This window comes from Chanos chanos, chromosome 9 (genome assembly GCF_902362185.1).
Source record: "Chanos chanos chromosome 9, fChaCha1.1, whole genome shotgun sequence".
NCBI lineage: Eukaryota > Metazoa > Chordata > Actinopteri > Gonorynchiformes > Chanidae > Chanos > Chanos chanos.
In genome coordinates, this window is record NC_044503.1 from 3,884,927 (window position 1) to 3,903,334 (window position 18,408).

The following is an 18,408-nucleotide window of genomic DNA, read 5'->3' on the forward strand; positions in this document are numbered from 1 at the left end:
TTTTTTTTTTTTTTTTTTTATGTCATAGCTGGGTAGTGACAAAGGAACAGTGTGAGGAGAGTCTTTCATAAACTAACTAGCCCTGACCTTTGACCCACAGAGTGGGCAGCTGAGTGGGAGACGCACACAGAGAGAGAGAGAGAGAAAGAGAGAGAGAGAGAACGAGAGAATGATGGACGCTTAGATATGTGGGCTGCCTCTCTCTCCTACTTTCTCTCTCACTCTTTTTTTTTCTCTCTCTCTCTCTCTACCTCATTGTATGGATAGAGTGATGGCCCATCACGAGTTGGTGCCAGGAGAGTGACTGGGGCTCTGTCTCTTTCTTTTTCTTTTCTCTCTCCATCTTTCTCTCTCCCACTCCATTTCTGTTTTATTCCCTCTTCATGCCTCTGGTCTGTTTCGCCCATCATCTCCCCTAAAATAGGTGTAAAAAAGAAAAGAAAAGAAAGGAAAAGAAAAAAAAAGCAGAGATGACTGTTGGGTTGTTCCAGGGGTTTGAGGGGAGCGGGAACGACAGTAACCTCATATTACCTTCTCTTGGGTAATAATTTACAACAGAAACATTTTCGTGTTTATATTTCTGATTCAGCGATTGTCTGATAACCGTACAGCTGCCTCTGTGCCTCAGATAGACATGCACCGCACACCCACCCGCCCCCAGACACAAACAGGACTAGATAGAAAACAATCGCTAAAAGGTCTGGTGCACAGACTTTATTCACAAATTTTCAAAAACTTTTTTGGTTGTGAGACATGCCCGCAAAACAACTAGTTTTGTCTGACAGTATAATACTGTGTTTTACTTTCGTACAACACCACGGAGTCAGTAACAACGACCAAGGTCTTCTACAGGAGAGAAGAGCAGGCAAAAAATGAATCTATCCAGCTACACGTGTCTACTCTTGCATTCTCTCTCTCTCTCTCTCTCTCTCTCTCTCTATTCACAGACAGGGTGTATATGGTTGCTTGGAAAGTCCTCTTAGCCAAAACCATATCGTCCTGGTTGGTATTGTGGTCCACTGCTGCCTGCCACAAGTAAGAGCTACAGGAAAAGTCTGTCTTTCCAAAGAGGTCTTACTGTACTTTTACTGGCGTGACGTCTGTGTTCACACGCGCACACACACGCACGTTATCCTTACACCTCTCCTTTTCCCTTTTACCTGTGTGTGCACAAGTGTGTATGTTGGCAAGAAGAGAGAGAGAGAGAGGACATGAGAGAGAGGGGGCATTGATTTTTGCGCTATCACTGGAAAAGGCGTTTTCTTGCTGGAAACAGAGACTGAATAATTTATCTGCTCATTTAATTTTTATTGTTCTCTCTCCTGCTGGAAAAATAAAGCTTCCTCATTCAGGCCAGAGCATGCAGATCCCCTATCCTCACACCCCCACCCCCACCCCCCCCCATCCTCATCCTCACCCTCATCCCACTCTCTCCCTCAAATCTGGGCATGTCTCTTGGCAATGTGCAGAGAGGGTTGGGCAAGAAACAAAGGGTCACAGTGTGTGTGTGTGTGAAAGAGAGAGAGAGAGAGAGAGAGAGAGAGAGAGAGAGACTGAAGGTATGGGCAGTAAAGTAATGTGGTGGGACTGGTTGAGTTTGTACTGTTTGTAACATCACACTGTTTGAAACTGCTCTTTTTCCCTCTCTCTCTCTAAGTCATACCAAACTCTTCAATAATTATAGAGGGGGGAAAAAACAACAACAACAACAACAACAACAACAACAACAAATCGGGTCCTGTTTCGGATAAATGGAGAAGATTAGAGGCTCTGTCACCAGGGCAGGAGAGCCTGTAAGGAGGGAGGAGTCATGACAGGGATATGACAGATAGCGTGTATGCTAAAGCTCCGTTACAGCGGTCTGCACAAACAATAAACTTCCGGCTGTCCTTGGCGTGTAACGGAACAGCACTCACTCAGCACGGCCTGAGCATCAAGATGAATCGATTTCCTCTGTTTGTCCGGGCCAACCGACATGGCCGCCAGGTAGGGCCGTGTCTGTGTCTTCGAGCTCCTTTCCTGTGTCAGCCAATCAGATATCTTTAAATCTGCTGGCTCACCAGGTTTAGAGACATTCAGTGTCTTTTTGAAAATAGCACAGAGATGTGGCGGCACTGTGTGATCCTCGAACTTCATCACTGATATACAGATCTTAGTGACCGCCCATGAGACACGTCGACGTCATCATCATCATCATCATCATCATCATCGACAACAACAGGGATATTACTATTATTCTTACTCTCACTGTTGATTGCATAGTGGAACATCTTCTTTTCATTATTTGATCCAGCTCAGGAGAGAGAGAGAGAGAGAGGGGCAGAGAAAGAGGAAAACAGGAGGGGCGAGAGAGAGAGAGAGAGAGAGAGAGAGAGAGAGAGAGAGAGAGGGAGGGATTAATGAATAGGATGAGGGTGCAGTAGGGCAAGCTCTAAGGGAAGAGCTGAAATATTTGTAATTCCAGCAGGTCTCTGGGCTGCAGGCCTGAACACTATTTGTATGGAAATGAGCTTGTCCTTGCTTTTCTCAGTCAGAGGCAATGGAGAAAGAGAGAGAGAGAGAGAGAGAGAGAGAATGAGAAAGCAAGAGTGAGCAAGTGAGAGGTATATACATTCGTGTGTGTGTGTGTGTGTGTGTTCATGATGAGGCTGGGCTGCTTTTAAAGATACAACCATTTCTCTGCATGTCCGTGATGCAGGCGACCTGAGAAAGTCCTCACAAAGCGCACATCTCATACATGCACCTTACACATAGGCAGGGAATAGCCTTATGCAAGCGTTTCGATAGACTGTCACCAGACTATTCCAACCAACAAACAAACAATCAGGCAAACCTTATTTCAGCAGACTTATACCTGAATCGACAGCTTTCTCCTCGCACACATTTCTCCAACCCTGCTCCTGCTTTTTCCGCTCCTCTTCCCCAAGGCTTGCCATTCCCTCAGATCCTAACCCCAATCCTCCTCCGTGTCAGATAATCAGCAGATGTTTCGTCGGATTCTCACTCCAGCTGAGCCCTGCTCTCCATCCGCTCCCCGATGCGGACAGCGCTCCCCCTCCTCCGTATTCATGCCCAGCTGCTGCTCGGTGCTGCCCACAGTTCCTATCACGATGCCCTCTTTCTTTTCTTTTTACCTCATTTCTCTCTCTCTCTCTCTCTCTCTCTCTGTCTCTCTCTTTCTCTGTTGCAATTCCAAGACCACACTGGTCAAATCCATTTGATTGACAATGCAGCAAATACTGTGTGTATATTAAAAAACCGAAAAAAAACCAAAACAAAAAACAAAACAGAGACACCCAGTGCTGTCCACAGACACGTCTGGAGAAAAGTCTAGAAAACCGATTTGAAGTCCTGTTTCACACCAAGTTCCCAAATAATTCTCTATTCATACCTTAACAGCACTGTAGCACAGTAACTCAACCGTCGAATAAGTTTTAAACTCTACCTGTGTTTTCCCAACATCTACATTAACCCGTCCTGAACGCCCGTAAACATGTCGTCCTTAAAGATGAACCCACAGTGTATACACACTTAGCTAATACAAGCATCTATAGGAGTGTGAAAAATAATGCAAGTTTCAAGTTTCAAGTTTATTTAGAGCCCAGTATCACTGTTTACAGTCTCAAAGGGCTTTACAGGCCACAACAGTCAAAATCAAAACAGGACGGCACCCCCTGACTTAATCCTCACGGCGGGCAAGAAAAAACTCCCCCCAAAAAAAACCCAAAAGGGAAATAGGAAAATGGGAGAAATCTTGAGAAGGACCACAGAGAGAGGAGACCCCTTCTTGGCCAGACAGGTGTGCAATAGGTGCCGACTACGTTTTTTTTTTCTTTTCGTAGTACAAAAAGTGTAGGGTATGTGTATGAGTATATGAAAGACAGAGGCCAGTCTGTGACAGAGTGAGGAGCTCTGTGTTGAAAGACTAGTCAGACGGGGCGTAATTCTGCATAGACAGAGCGTAGTTTGACTGGTGTGAACTGTGCTGCTATTGAAACGTTTACAAGGGACGGTACGTGCTGATCCTCTTTGTTGATATTTCTGTTAATCGTCTTTAACTTCACAGTGACACCAAAGAAAAAAATTCCATATTGTATAAATGATACATTTGTATTCTTTACACACACACACACACACAACCCTTGGTATCTCCTGCTGGAGTATCAGCTATGAGCGATTGGGGTGAGGAGGTCACTGCATGTTGCCTGGGGTTTTTGCCTAAGTCAAAGGTCAACACTGAGTGAACCATCCTTTGCATGCCTATTGGTCAGAAGCGTAAGGTCAGATGGTCTGGCTTCAGCTTGTCACCTCTGAGCATCAGTATGATGTAAAATGCAGCATCTAATCTATAGGGGTCAGTACATCGCAGATGGAGTTATGACTTAACCATATGTTTGTGTTCATTTGTACCATATGTGTCGACGTATCAATACTGCCCTGATATCCAATCTTTCTAATCAATACTGAACAATCAACCTTGTATATAGGCTAGAAAAATGAGGTCATTTTATGAACACACACATTTTAATTTCTGCTCAGCCTCACAAGCACAACATCATTTTGGTCAGTGTGTAACCACTCACCCATCCATCTTCAGAGACAGGATAGTGGAAGTCACACATTTTGAATGTGTGTGTGTGTGTATCTGTGTATATGTGTATGTGTGTGTGTACGTGTTTGCATGTGTGTGAGAGCGTGTCTTCTGCACTCCCACTCTGCAAAGACACACTCCTTCGGAAAAGCTGCAATCTCATTGGTATTCCAGCAGAATTCTCTGGCGTTCGCAACGCTGATAGTCACATGGTCCAGTTGGCTTTGGCAGAAAGAGGGGAGGACAGAGAGAGAGAGAAAGAGACAGAGAGAGAGAGAGAGAGGGAGAGAGAGAGAGAGAGAGAGAGAGAGGACGAATAGAGGACGGGGGATGGGTAGAAAAGGGATGTGAAGCTGGTAGGAAAAAAGGGGGACAGCATTGATAAAAAAAAAAAAAAAACAGGGGGAAGAGGGAAAGGAAAGAGAGCGGAGTGAGTGCATTGGGGAAGAGAAGAAAACAGCGGAGAAAGGTGTGGAAACTGTTCTGGTCCCTCGGAGATCCACAAAACAAAAAAAAAAAAAAAGAGAGAGAGAGAGAGAGAGAGAGAGAAAAAAAAGGTGGGGCCTCTAAATTTACACGGCAAGTGCTAACACCTAAAAGCCACCTCAGCCTGTGTTATTATTAAAACTAGAGAGAGAGAGAGAGAGAGAGGGAGAGAGAGAGAGCTCTCTCTCTCTCTCCTTTTTCTTTTTTATCTCACTTCCTTTTTCTCCCTCCTCTCTCGATCTTGTTCTCTCGTTCTCTTTCCCTTCTCACAACTCTACCCCCGTTCTCCTTTACCCTCCCCTCATCCCTTCTTAGGCATCTCCCTCCCTCTCTCTCTGTCTCTCTCTCTCTCCCTCTTTTCATTGTCCTCCCTTTTCTCTTCGTATAATATCTGCTTTTCTCTGTCCCTCACTGTCTGTCTACTCCTTCACTTGCCCTCCCTTCTCTCCTCTCTTATCTTTTGCCCTCCCCCTCTCTCTCTCACTGCCTCCCTTCTCTCTCTGTCTCCCTTCTCTCTCTCTCTCTGCCTCCCTTCTCTCTCTCTCTCTCTCTGAGTAAGGTGTGTAGGATGTTTTGTCATTAGAATAGACATTCCCCGAAGCAAGACCTGCAGAAGCCATCTGAGATCTGCGTAATGGAGTACAGTGGGTAGGGAGTGGGCTGTTTGTATTTTTTCATACACAATCTCTCTCTCTCTCTCCCTCTCTCTCTTTCTCTCATTTTTCTTTCTCTCTCCCTGCTCTCCATGGTCTATCATTTCCCCCTCCACAATCCCCCCTCTCTTTTCCTCATCTCCTCTCCTCTTTGTTCTCTTTTTCCCCCTTACATACTCTGCCTGGTTCTCCTCTTCTTCTGCTCAGAATGTTCTCGTTCAGGTGACATCCTTTCACGCCCTCCCCCCACTCACGCCCCCCCCCCCCTCCTTTATCCCTCTGTCTATCTCAGTCTATCGAACTTGTTCTCCACCCCCTCTCTTCCTGCAGTTTTTCTTTCGCTTTCTGTCTTTTAATCTGGGCACACATTCCTTCCCACCCACACTCCACATATTCACTAAATGAATCCAAGTGTCTAGACCCTGGGCAGAAACACACACACAGACACACACACACACACACACCCGCACAAGCACTCATGCATACTAATGCTTGGACTACTGAAATGTTTGGTAAATGACCAAATCTAAAAAAAAATGTGAGCATAACTTATCCAGTGGGTAAAAGAACTAAGATCACCTGGTTAAAAAAGCCAGTTATCGTTTTCAGGCCATAAGTTATAAGTTTAATAAGTTATTGTCATACCGTCTAACAATTTCAGAATGTTACGACTTTTGGTTCCCGGAATGTTGAGTCTGATACGTTTTCGGGGTGTTTTGAGATTCTTTTTTTTTTAATGTCATCCTTATGAATATTCCTACAGCGTATCTGTAATGTTTTAAGAACAATATTAGTAAGTTACCTGAAGATTTTTTCCTGAACGTTACACATTTTTGTTCCCTAACGGTTCCTAATGGTTTGAATCAGAATCGTTAGCTGTTCCTGTGACCCCATTGGGTGGGCGGCGGGACGTGTGGGAGCGCGAGGAGTTGGAGACATCAGTATAGCGAAAGTTGACAAGTATAAGACCTAGTTCTGAGGGAAACGAAAAAATTTAAAATAGAGTTTTCGATATATACTTTTAGAAGACGATACAAGATATTGTCTTTGGAACTGCGTGACGTCAGATGCGTGTGGAAATGTGTCGGACGAAACATAAGAGATATGCGGTTTTTTGAAGTGTATCAGGTCAAGTAAAATGCGCGTTAGCATAGAAGCTAACAGTTCGTCAGATAGCGCCTCTGGAGTGACAAGCTGTCCGCCCTTTTTTCAGGACGAAGATCATGCCTCACAGTATGTTACTGGATGTGTTATTACTGGAGGACCCCGCCCAGGAGATACAACATTTTGAGTTGTCTTTGACTTATAGTTTGGAAATCTTAGCAAAGGAGACTGCTAGTCCCCAACTTATGCTTTGTGTGACATCTGTTGTATGTCCGGCCACTGCTCAAATTACGTGAGAGTACATCAAAATACTCACGTTCAATATTTCAGCTATGTTCATATTTTTCCGTTTTGATAATGTCGTCTTCTGGAGTTCAGTGAACATTATGTCAATGTGTAGAGGGAACGTTCGCTTTTTTGTGTGATTTTTTTGTTGTTGTTGTTGTTGTTTTTTGTAACATTACGCGCTAAGCTCCTCAGAGCCTCTAAAAAATGATAACTGAATGTTCTGAATAAGCACTCTGTTAGCTGGAATATAACACATAAAGTCCTCTGCACTGAACAACAACAATGGAGATGGAGACAGAAGGAAAAGCCACTAGGAGGTTACATCTTTCACCTCTCTGCCCCGCTGCACTCCACCAAGCTACTGACCTCACAAATTACTGTTTATTCTTCTGCATTCAATCGCAATAACTCATCTTTAATAATTTTCCACATTTCATCGTTACCTTTTCTCTCTCTCTCTCTCTCTCTCTCTCTCTCTGTCTCTGTCTCCTGAGGAGGTTTCAGTGATAAGAAACATCAGAATGTTGTAAACAGAAGCTCATGTCTTCTGGGCTGTGCTCGTGGTGTAACCGAGATTGCCTATCTCTGAACTTTTCTTGGCGATTCAACAAAATATTCATGAACAGTGACTTTCTCCTGCATTGCGTCATTTTTTTTCCTTAGATGCTTTGTTTCCTCTACCTCCTCACTTGTTCCTTTTCTTTCTTTCCTTTTTTTTTTTTTTTTTTTTTTTAAAAACATCAATAATTCAGTGTTTCAACTTTAAGATGAATTATTCAGTGACTGATGTTAGGAGTTACTGTGTCGTGCACTCATGTAACCACATATTATCCTTCATGAAGACACAGAGATGAGGCCTACTGTACTTGAATGCGTTTGTTCTCTCTCTTTTTCCCTCTCTCTCTCTCTCTTTCTCTCTCTCTCTCACACACACACACACACACAAACACACACACACAAATCCCCAACATAAACCTGCTTAGATTTTTATCCTGAAAATAATTCATGTGATGATCATTTGGAAATCCTTTACTATTGCTCAGATGGCACACAGCTCTGGGAACATGGTAAAAACGTCTTTGGGGCTACGAATAGAATTGGCAATCAGATGAAAAGTTGCTGAAACCATGGACAAAAGCAAGAAGCCTCAAGCAGTACAATTATATCGACTGATTGAGACTGATTTTTATTTGATTTATGAAGCAAGATGAGTCAAAATGTGGCAACTGCACAAATATGTAAATGTGAATTTTTGTGAAACTAAACTGGAACAGAGGATGTTTAAAGACAATAAGTGAAAATGTAATTAAAATGTTCTTTTTCCATAAGAATGTTTGATGACGCCCAGCAGGTCTGACAAAAAACAAAAACAAAACAAATGAAACGGAGTTGTTATTTAGATTAAAGGGAGACTTTATATTGTTTACTTTTTTGTTTATTGTTCATCAAGGATGCAAATAAGCTTAAGTGTAAATGATGTACGCGTGTGCATGCATGTGTTCATGTGTGGGCATGTGCACATGTGTTCTGTGCATGTGTGTTTGTGTGAGCGACTGTAGCAGCGTGGACTCTGGGGAAAGCAGTAATACTTGGACCTAAGTACTCTTAGGAGGGGTACTGATTGTGAACGAACACGTTCCTGCATTACCAACATGATCCACAGCCACAAACTCCACACTCTCCTCACAGCAAGAGGCCGAGAAGGTGACTAAGGTCTCCTTGTCAGTCACGGTGCTGGTTATGTTGCCATCAGCGCCGCGATAGAAGATTTTTTCGATGCCCGTCCCGTCGCCGTCAGACATGGCTAAAGAGATCTCCCATATGGGACATTTTGGGCTCCTGTGTAACTCAACGCACGTAGGCGGCTTCAGGTCTGTGATCTACAGAGAATGAGAGGAGGAAGGAGGAAGAGAGGAGCAGACTCTGAAATGTGGGCAATCAGAGTATAACTTGCTCTCTTTGAATAATTTGATGAACCCCCCTATCCCCCCGAAGCTATCTGACTATTCAAAAGAATGACCAGTTGCATGGTTTTGAAGTTTTCCTCTCTGTGTTTTTTTTAATTGTGCAGTGCCCCTCATACCATGCTCATGACAGTCGTGTGGACGATGGCGTAGTTGGACTGCCTTTTTCTGTGCGATTCCGCCACTATGGTTATGGTGCAGTCGGAACCTGATGGAGTGCTTGGAGGGGCTAAGAGTTTCAGTGAACCCATAGCGCTGCCGCCGGCAGCCAACTTGACCGAGCTGCACATGTAAAGACACGTGCATCAGACAGTGAAACATGCAGAGACAGAAGTGCATAAGCAAACAAACATGGAGAGAAACTGAGAGCGAGGAAAGAGACGAGAAAAGATGTATTTAAAAAAAATAATATACAAAACAATTTTTCCTGTTAACCGTTGAGTAAACAAGTGTATTCTGATTTTGCTTAAACAAGCTGATATACAGTAGGTGCAGATTTTACAGGTATTGTTTATTAGATTGCAGCAGGACAAGTCCAATTCAAGCTCCACCCACCTGGGTGTGAATGATGCCACAAAGTTCTGTGTGGCTCGAACTTGTATTGTAACTGTATCCATATCCCCACTCGCAGTCACATTGAAGGGGACAGATAAAGGAACTCCAGGGTGAAGAATGAGAATCCTCTGCACCTATAAGAACAAACACTAAAGAAATGACTTGAGCTCACGGCAACCTTTCAGGTCTTTCTGTCACAACAAAAAGAAGAAGAAGAACAACAACTACTAAAAATTTCCAGATCTTTATCCAGAACCTGTATGGAGATCTGTGAAGCTTCAAGCCGTTGGGGTGATTGTCGTTGAAACTGGTGTCCGTCATTTTTACCCCTCAGCTGCAGTGTGAATTGGCCAGCTGGAAGGGTTGGAAAGAAAGCAAAGAACATCCCCCTGCCCAGCTCCCTCATGCTGGGTCTCAGTATAGATGAACCTCTTGGATCCAAGACTGACAGCTCTACTCCAGACAGGGAGTCAGCACCTACAACTCTCAACATGAGAGTTGAATTTCCCTCTGAACACACACAAACACACACACACACACACACACACACATTAATGAACACAATAGTCAAACATAATCATGGAAAAAGGTGTTGGGTGAGTCTGTCTAACTGTATGAGTGATGTGGGCGGGGCTACCTGCTGAGGGCCGTCCCTCTGTCTCCACAAATCCAGGATGAAGACCCTTGAAATATCTGATGAATTTGTACAGGAAATCCAGCACACTGTGGCCTGCAAATGTATAACAGCATGACACAGAACATCTCCCCCCAAGAGCCAAGATGATCTAGTACGTTGTACCTTGCCTTGTGCGATACTGTTTTTTATGCATTTCAGTACAGGTTATGTTTTAACCCAGGCCAGATCACTTTACCTAATGGTAGTTCCCTAGATCTGCATTTCAGCAATTGGTGTCATATGTGCACACAGGATTCTTCCTACACACACGCACAAACACACACACACATATACGGCTGGACATGGATTGTTCACCTATAACTCTGATGTTGTATGGACGGGTTGATCCGACTCTGATTTGCCACGTTCCTGTTTGCTCCGTCAAATGAGCAATGTGGAGATTTCCCACTGCAGATATCTTTCCCAAAGGCCCTGATTTAACTCTGCTTTCCTGACTCACACCTAGGAGAACAACGCATGTCGTTTTAAAGCATCCGGTGTGTGTCCGTATGTATACGTGTGTGTTTTCTTTTGTTCTTTTTTTTTTGTGTACATGTGCTGTATGTGTGCGCGTGTGCATGCATGTATGCGTATGAATTTGCATGTATGCATGTGTGTGTTGTGCGCATCTTTGTTTTTGTGTGTGTGTGTGTTACCTGTGGGGCTCTTCAGTGTAAAGCTCGCAGAAAACCCAATGATATAAACGGACACATTGTGCACTGATGGATCCACCAGGAATGAGAAAGTCTTGTCCCTTCCTGGATCCACGGACACCTGAAACAGGTTTACCTAAAGGGATATAGAAACACAGCCAAGAGAGAATGAGGAACAAAACAGTAGGTTATATTTTGTTGGTGGATATGTGTATGTATATTTCTGTGTACGTGTGTGAGAGAGAGAGATCAGTACCAGTGAAGAAGAAACAGCATCCATTATAACAGTAGTGGCTAGAGGCAAGGTGCTCTTGGACACCTCAATGGCCAGTCCACCAGATAGCTGGGCTAGTCTCTCATACAGTCTGTTACCATCGTTTGACACCACGCTCCTCTTCCTTCTTCTAGACAAGATGTTTGTTAGCAGGAACGATACCTGCGAAATACACACACAGCCACACACACACAGACACATAGACGTCACCATGCATTCTCAGTGTCTACTTCATCTGACTAATGCACCAATTCATCATCTCAAGACGGGTGAAACACACTATGTGAATAAGTTTTACCTTTGACTTGGTGCTACTGATTAGAGAACGGACTGCCCCTTCTAATTCTTTGTCCTTGGCAGAGGCATCGGTGAAAAGGTAAATTTCAGATGAAGGAGGTGCTGTAGTGAGGGCCAGCTGAGTGAACACACACACAGACACACACACACACACACACACACACACAGAGAAATACTATAAACACATGGGCAGTAATTCCTTTTCAAAAAAAAAAAATGACTTAGTCTGACACTATCACAGTAACTCAATAGACACACACACACACACACAACACAGAACACAGGTTGACACCTGTAGTCCAGAGAGACTTTTCTCAGGTTCATCTCCGCCTCCATCCACAACAATTTCAGCCAGCATCTTCTTAAATTCATCCACATTACCGGTACTCTTGACTGGTCCCACAGCTGCACAGAAATTCATTTTGACTGACTCATTGCTTTACACCAACATTTGAAATATGTTTGCTAAAAAGATTGAAAAAAACAACAACAAAACCTGTAAACGCAGAAACGCGCACATACACACTAACACATGCACGCACACACCTGGGTCATTGAACAGAACAAGGATATACAGAGAAGGTTCATCATTTGTTCCTCGTTTTTTGTCGACAATTTCATTGGTTAGTCTTCGGACCTCAGCTATATCATCACCCATGCTTCCTGTGGTATCGATCACGAAGCACACGACGGAGGAACGACTGATGCCCAGCATCCTGGAAACAACAAGGAGAGGGGCATTCGTCAGAGCGATTTATTCCATCATACACACCCATTACAGGAGAACTCAGTGATTTGGCTTGGAGTACTTTGTACCATCGCAAAGTAATCACTCTTAGCCTGAATTACTGTCATTATTTCATGTCATTATTTATGTGTGTTCGCATTTGTTTCATGAGCAAAAGGCATCCTGATGTTACAATTTTGGGACAAAATCCAACATATGATAATAATAATAATAATAATAATAATAATAATAATAACAACAACAATAATACTGATGACAATACAAGGGGTGATTGATAAGCTTGTGACCCAAGGTAGAAGAGGATGTGTTATACAGCTCTTGTCACATGCATGTGCAGTTCAACTCTTTGAGTGATTATGCAGACAGTTTGAAGTTAATAACATTTGTGGTATTTCTGTTTTGGATAATTGAAAATTGCAAGTCAGCACTGTCTGAGAATATGGATAACATCGGCCTTTGCGCAGTCATCCGCTGCCTCAGTCTCAAGGGCTTATCACCCAAGGAGGTCCATGAGGACATGGTGGCAACACTACGGAAGGGTGTGCCTTTTTACGGCGTGGTGAAGAGGTGGGCTGCTAAATTTAAACGTGGCAGAGAGAGCCTGGACGATGACTCCCGTCCTGGAAGGTCTGTTACCATCTTCACACGGGAGACCATCACACAGGAGACCATTGGCAAGATCTATGACATGATCTTGACAGATCGACTAATAACACAGCGGTAAATTGTCACAGAGCTGGGTAACTCCCAGAAACGCGTCCATGCAGTTATCCACAACAAACTCCAAATGACCAAGGCATCAGCTCGCTGGGTCCCGAAACTCTTTGGGCCTGATGAGAAGTGGATTTGGCACAATATGTCAAGGGACAATCTTGCCATTCTTGAGACTGATTCCGAGAGATTTCTCCAGCAATTCGTAACCATGGATGAGACTTGGATCCAACCACTTCCCACCAGAGAGGAAAAAACAATCAAAACAGTGGAGACACCCAGATTCTCCGGCTCCCAAGAGAGCCAAGTCGGTGATGTCTGCAGGCAAGGTGATGGCCTCCGTTTTCTGGGATGCAAAAAGAGCGCTGCTGGTGGACTACCTGGATGAGGGTCACACTATTACAGGGGCCTACTATGCTGATCTCTTGAGACAGCCACGGGAGAAAATCAAGAAGATTTGGCATGGGACGCTGACAAGAAGGAAAGAAGGACTGCTCTTCCACCAGGACAACGCTCTAACCCACAAGTCCACGGTGACGATGGCCGCCATCCAGCACCCGTCCTATTCACCTGATTTGGCACCCTCGCAACTACTAGCACTTCCCCAAGATGAAGACAGAGCTCAGTGGTCACCATTTTGACACTGATGATGATGTCATCGCTGCTGTGGACCACTTACTTGAGGTCCAAGATGCTGACTTCTACAAGGAAGGGATCCGTATGCTTCTTGACCACTGGACTAAGTGTGTAAATGTAGGAGGGGACTATGTTGAAAAATAAATGTGCTAGGTTTTCTAAAACTGAATCCTTCTACCTTGGGCCAGGAACTTATGAATCACCCCTCATAATAGTAGTAATAATAATAATAATAATAATAATAATAATAATGGAACAAATATAATAAATGAACAACATACACATATTGGGGGAACACTGGGATGTTACATTTTGATTTGCAGCACATGTCTCTCTCATTTTCATCTCTATTTCTTCAGAGAGGAAACTCAATGGACAATGGATCTTTTTGTGGAGTTATGGTATAAGTGATAACAGTTTGGACCTGTGCACAGTAAGCAAACCTCCCCTCAATGCCCCAGGAGTATCTTTGGCATATGAGAGCAAATGTCTGAATTTTATTTTCCAGTTTTCTAACATATAACAGCATTTTGTGTACCCTTCTACTGTCTTTCCTGTGCACAAAATGTTAAAAAAAATGATAACGATGTAATGACAAATGACTGAACATAATTGCGTGTGTGTGTGTGTGTATGCTGTCAAGTCAAAGTTGTGTGTGTGTGTGTGTGTGTGTGTGTGTGTTGTTGAGTCAAAACTGAATTCAAATAATGACGAACAGGTGTGCAATTTGATTGTCTATCTATCTATCTATCTATTGACATACTTCAGAAATAGATGGTCCCCTGCCGTGTTCCGAATATTTCGCAGTAGGTCAACTGTGGCTTCAGTGGCTAGCTTTGCAGCAAGATCATGAGGGTCAGGTTCTCCTGGAGCCAGGGAAGTTGCTGGGTCATCTTTATTGATCCCAGAATCGAAAACACCACCGTGGTGACATTTACCTACAGTGAGAGAAATATCTCAGTGCAAAGCTGCTCATTTGAATACGGGAGAGACTGCAGGACCAACAAATGTTTTATTTTTCATTATGTGATTATATGTAAGAAAATCAGATGAATCCTCGTGTAAACAGACGGAAAGGAAAGAATGACTTGCAAAAAAAAAAAAAAAAACAGGAAAGAAGAAGGAGGCAAGCTCAGAAACCTCAGTGAAATGTCATCAAAACCATTAACAGCTAAAAGTATTCTCTGTCTCTCTCGCTCTCTCTTACACACACACACACACACACACACACACACAAAATAACAATTACGTGACTCACAAGCAATGACACTCCAAATTGACTGAGTCTTCCCAGAAATGGAGAGGAAACTCTACAAGTCAGGCCATCACTTCTCCCCTTAAAAAAGTTTTTTGCTGCTGTGTCTGTGCGTGTAGTGAATAAGACAGAGAGAGGGAGACAGTACCTGGTGGTTTGCTGGTTCCATCCTCTGTATTGTACCCTGAGGTGAGCGTGTGAGTCTTCAGTATGTTTGGAAGGATCAAGTTTTTACAATCATACTCTTTACAGTTTCTGCATGTTGGGGTGTGAACATCTGAGAAAACCGGAGATTTGAGCCATTAGGCAGAAAACTCACACTTACATGTACACATGCGCACACAAACACATGTACACGCACTCACCTGCAATATTTTCCAAAGCGAGGTCTGCCCGGAGTAGACTGGCATATGGTTTTGTATTTCCCAACTCAATCCAGTCACTGTGACTGTAGAAATCCTGAAATGCATAAAGACGACATTAATGAAAGAGAGATGAACAGATAGTGAGGGGAGGGGGCACTCGAAGAATATCTCCTCTGATTCACCTGAAGACTGTGGCTGATGGTACCCAAGGTCCGCCTCGCTGCTGCCATTTTGTCTTCTCGTAGGCTGGCTCTAATGCTGACCACGCCTTTAGTGATGAGCTCACGTCCCTGGATGAAGGCCTCATTGTGGAAGTGATGGGGGGCGCTAGAGTAGAAGGTATCGTCTACCTGAGTGTTTGCGGTGATGATTTCATCCAACAGCTCTCGAAACTTTACAGCTGACACATCCATCCTGTCCTCTAGTGCTTTCATACATGCATCCAACACCTTCTCCACAGTCAGATCCACCTATCTCACACACACACACACACACACACACACACACACACACACACACGAAAGGTGCTGGAGTAAATAAATATATACACACAGAATACCCTGGTCAGACTTCGTACCCCCTACCCCCTTACTGGTGGAGTGAAGGCCTTCCCTTCTGCCAATGCTACTGCCTTGCATGACTCCACCGCTTCACGAAGCACTGCATCTTCAGTGATAGAAGTGTGGGATTTTCCTGAGCTAAATCCTGGTGTGGATTGGAACGCCAGCCCTTGGCCAAGGAGCACAAGGAGAGGTAGCAACCTGTATGCCATTTTAACCAGATTATGTCCTAAAAAAAAAGTAAAAACACCAAATAAAGTCTTTTAAAAAGTACATTTGACAAACATTGCTAAAAGCATTGTTGATCTCTTTCAAACAGTACGACTTTGATTGCTTATCTCAAATGAAAGCAAAAGGAACAGAACTGTTAAGGGGAAACGGTGGAAGACATTTGTCATAAATGGTAAATTGTTTTCAACTGACATTACAACAAAAGGCATTTATCAGTAACCTCTTTTTTTCCAACAACAGCAATAACAACAAAGAGAACTTTGCAAGCACTTTATGCAAAATCTCTACGAGTCTGTAGTGTACACCAGTTTTTTGGTGAATACAGCTCAATATTTTTTGGGGAACAGTAAAGCTGCACCTCAGTCTATGAGGTGCTAACAGCTGTCTGATATGCAAAATGGTTGCAATTAAAAACTTGATTAACCAGCTACCTGATATTATCATTACATCTGCAGTTACAGAGGAGTTTGGAAGTGAGAAAGAGAACAAAAATCGTCATTAAAAAATCAACTTTACATATAATAACATGGAATATAAATTCCAGTTAGCATTGGGTATCGTTTGAATTATATCGATTCCGATTCTGCTGATTGATTCCGGTTCTTATCAATTCCCATTTTCAATTCCAAAGTGATAAAAAAAAAAGAGGTCAAATGTCTAGATAATAAAAATATCTTCATTCTTTTAAGTGTTAACTGAACATTCAAAAAGTAAATAGTATTTACTATTTAAAAGTATTTACTAAATACATTCAATAAAAACATATGATCCACAGACATATGCATTGAAAAAAAACGTAAATAATAGATAAATATCAGTCTAGGGCACTTAATTAACATAACTGCTAGTTGTTTTGGAAAGACTATTTTGGTGCTCTGGTGACAAAGACATGCATCTTTATTTGTCCTATATTTTACTAGTCAAGGACATCATACAATTTAGCTGTTTATCTAATGCTAGTATTACACATGAAATGGGCAGGAACAACTCCGATCCAGCAAGACCAAGAAGCTAATCACAGGGTCATGCCCAAGTGCTCTTCTTCCTGACCTTGGCTTATTCACAACGAATGGGAAAGATGGCCAAATGAGCAAATGATGACTTTATCTGCTCACTGTACGACTGACAATAGTTCAGCAACTGGTCCAAAGTACTAGAGTAACTTAGAATAGTATTCCAGTTACGGTAGTTAGTTAACAAACTAACTAGTTCGTTAACTGCTAGATTAACTCTTAGAGGCTTGACAGCCTTCTAAAGATACAAATAACAGCAACAGAAAAAGAAACAAAAGTACCAAATTCACAAAGTAAAAATCCATGTCAAATATCAACAACCCAAAGTAGAGAGTACGGCCTGGCTATTTGGATGCATTGATTTACCACTGAGAACTGCAGGGGATGAAAACTATTTCTAAATGATGGAAAACAGAGATAAGAGGTTTACTTTACCTAAGAACGCCAAAATAAACAACTTAGATGACAAGTTCTACAGTGGTAAGATGCCAAAGAATTTAGAGCTAGAATTGTCAAAGTGTGAAACAAATGGTAATTGGCCTTGGCTTGTCACTAAATAAATAAATAAATAAATAAGGATCTAAGCAACAAGCTCTTTCTGACTATTAGGACATGCTACTTTTGTAGTCAGCAGAATCAAAGGGGCACGCATATTGCTGGCCCATGAGTAAATTCTGTCCTGTCTGACTGGGTATGGGGTTGTAGGAACAGCTGTGTGTGATACACACACTCCAGTTGGTAAACATGGTGAAAAAGGGAGGCAAGTGTGAAATGACTCCTGGACAATGCGGGAGCAGTGGTGAAACTGTTTTAAGAGTCTTCAGTTGTAACTGAACAAATGCTGCTGCAGCATGCTCTCGTTGCTGGGTTAGACTATTCTGCCAGATGGTTCAGCACTTACAGTAAGACCGCATGCCTCTGCCAGGTGGAAACAGGCTCGGACAAGTGAATGGTAGAAGATGAGGTTATTGAATAACTTGCTTTGAGGAACATACTGAGACGCTACAAATCAATATAATGTCCCTGTCCTCATCTGTGTCACATCTTACCTGATGAAACTGACAAAATGGAGAGAAAGAAGAAAAAAATGTCTACTTCAATCATTGCTGTATGAATCTGAGTGATCGGCCCTCTGCATGGATATCAATCTGCATCCAGATAATCCGAAGCGGACTTTTTAAAACACCATTTTGATTTACACTGATCAGGCAGAATTTTCTTTTCTCTTCATCTGGTTCTTGGAAGTTTTTGTTCATCTGGTTTGCAAGGCTAGACACAGCTCAAAATATATTAAAAGCACAAAGTCCATCTGTTTCTACTGATGTACATAACTGTGTACTGTCTGCAG

General features: G+C 42.9%; 1 protein-coding gene across 1 annotated transcript; it reads right to left on the reverse strand.

Annotated features, from left to right (window-relative positions):
* Positions 1 to 8,717: 8,717 nt before the first annotated feature.
* On the reverse strand, positions 8,718 to 15,669 carry LOC115820639 (von Willebrand factor A domain-containing protein 7-like). The gene is made up of 14 exons (XM_030784274.1): positions 15,439 to 15,669; positions 15,257 to 15,350; positions 15,040 to 15,168; positions 14,400 to 14,574; positions 12,088 to 12,257; positions 11,834 to 11,946; positions 11,543 to 11,659; positions 11,227 to 11,406; positions 10,974 to 11,106; positions 10,633 to 10,779; positions 10,253 to 10,371; positions 9,642 to 9,775; positions 9,206 to 9,368; positions 8,718 to 9,002 (listed from the first exon to the last, which is right to left on the reverse strand). Exons 1-14 carry the CDS (start codon positions 15,667 to 15,669, stop codon positions 8,718 to 8,720), a joined length of 2,190 nt encoding a protein of 729 aa, XP_030640134.1.
* Between the last annotated feature and the right edge of the window lie 2,739 nt (positions 15,670 to 18,408).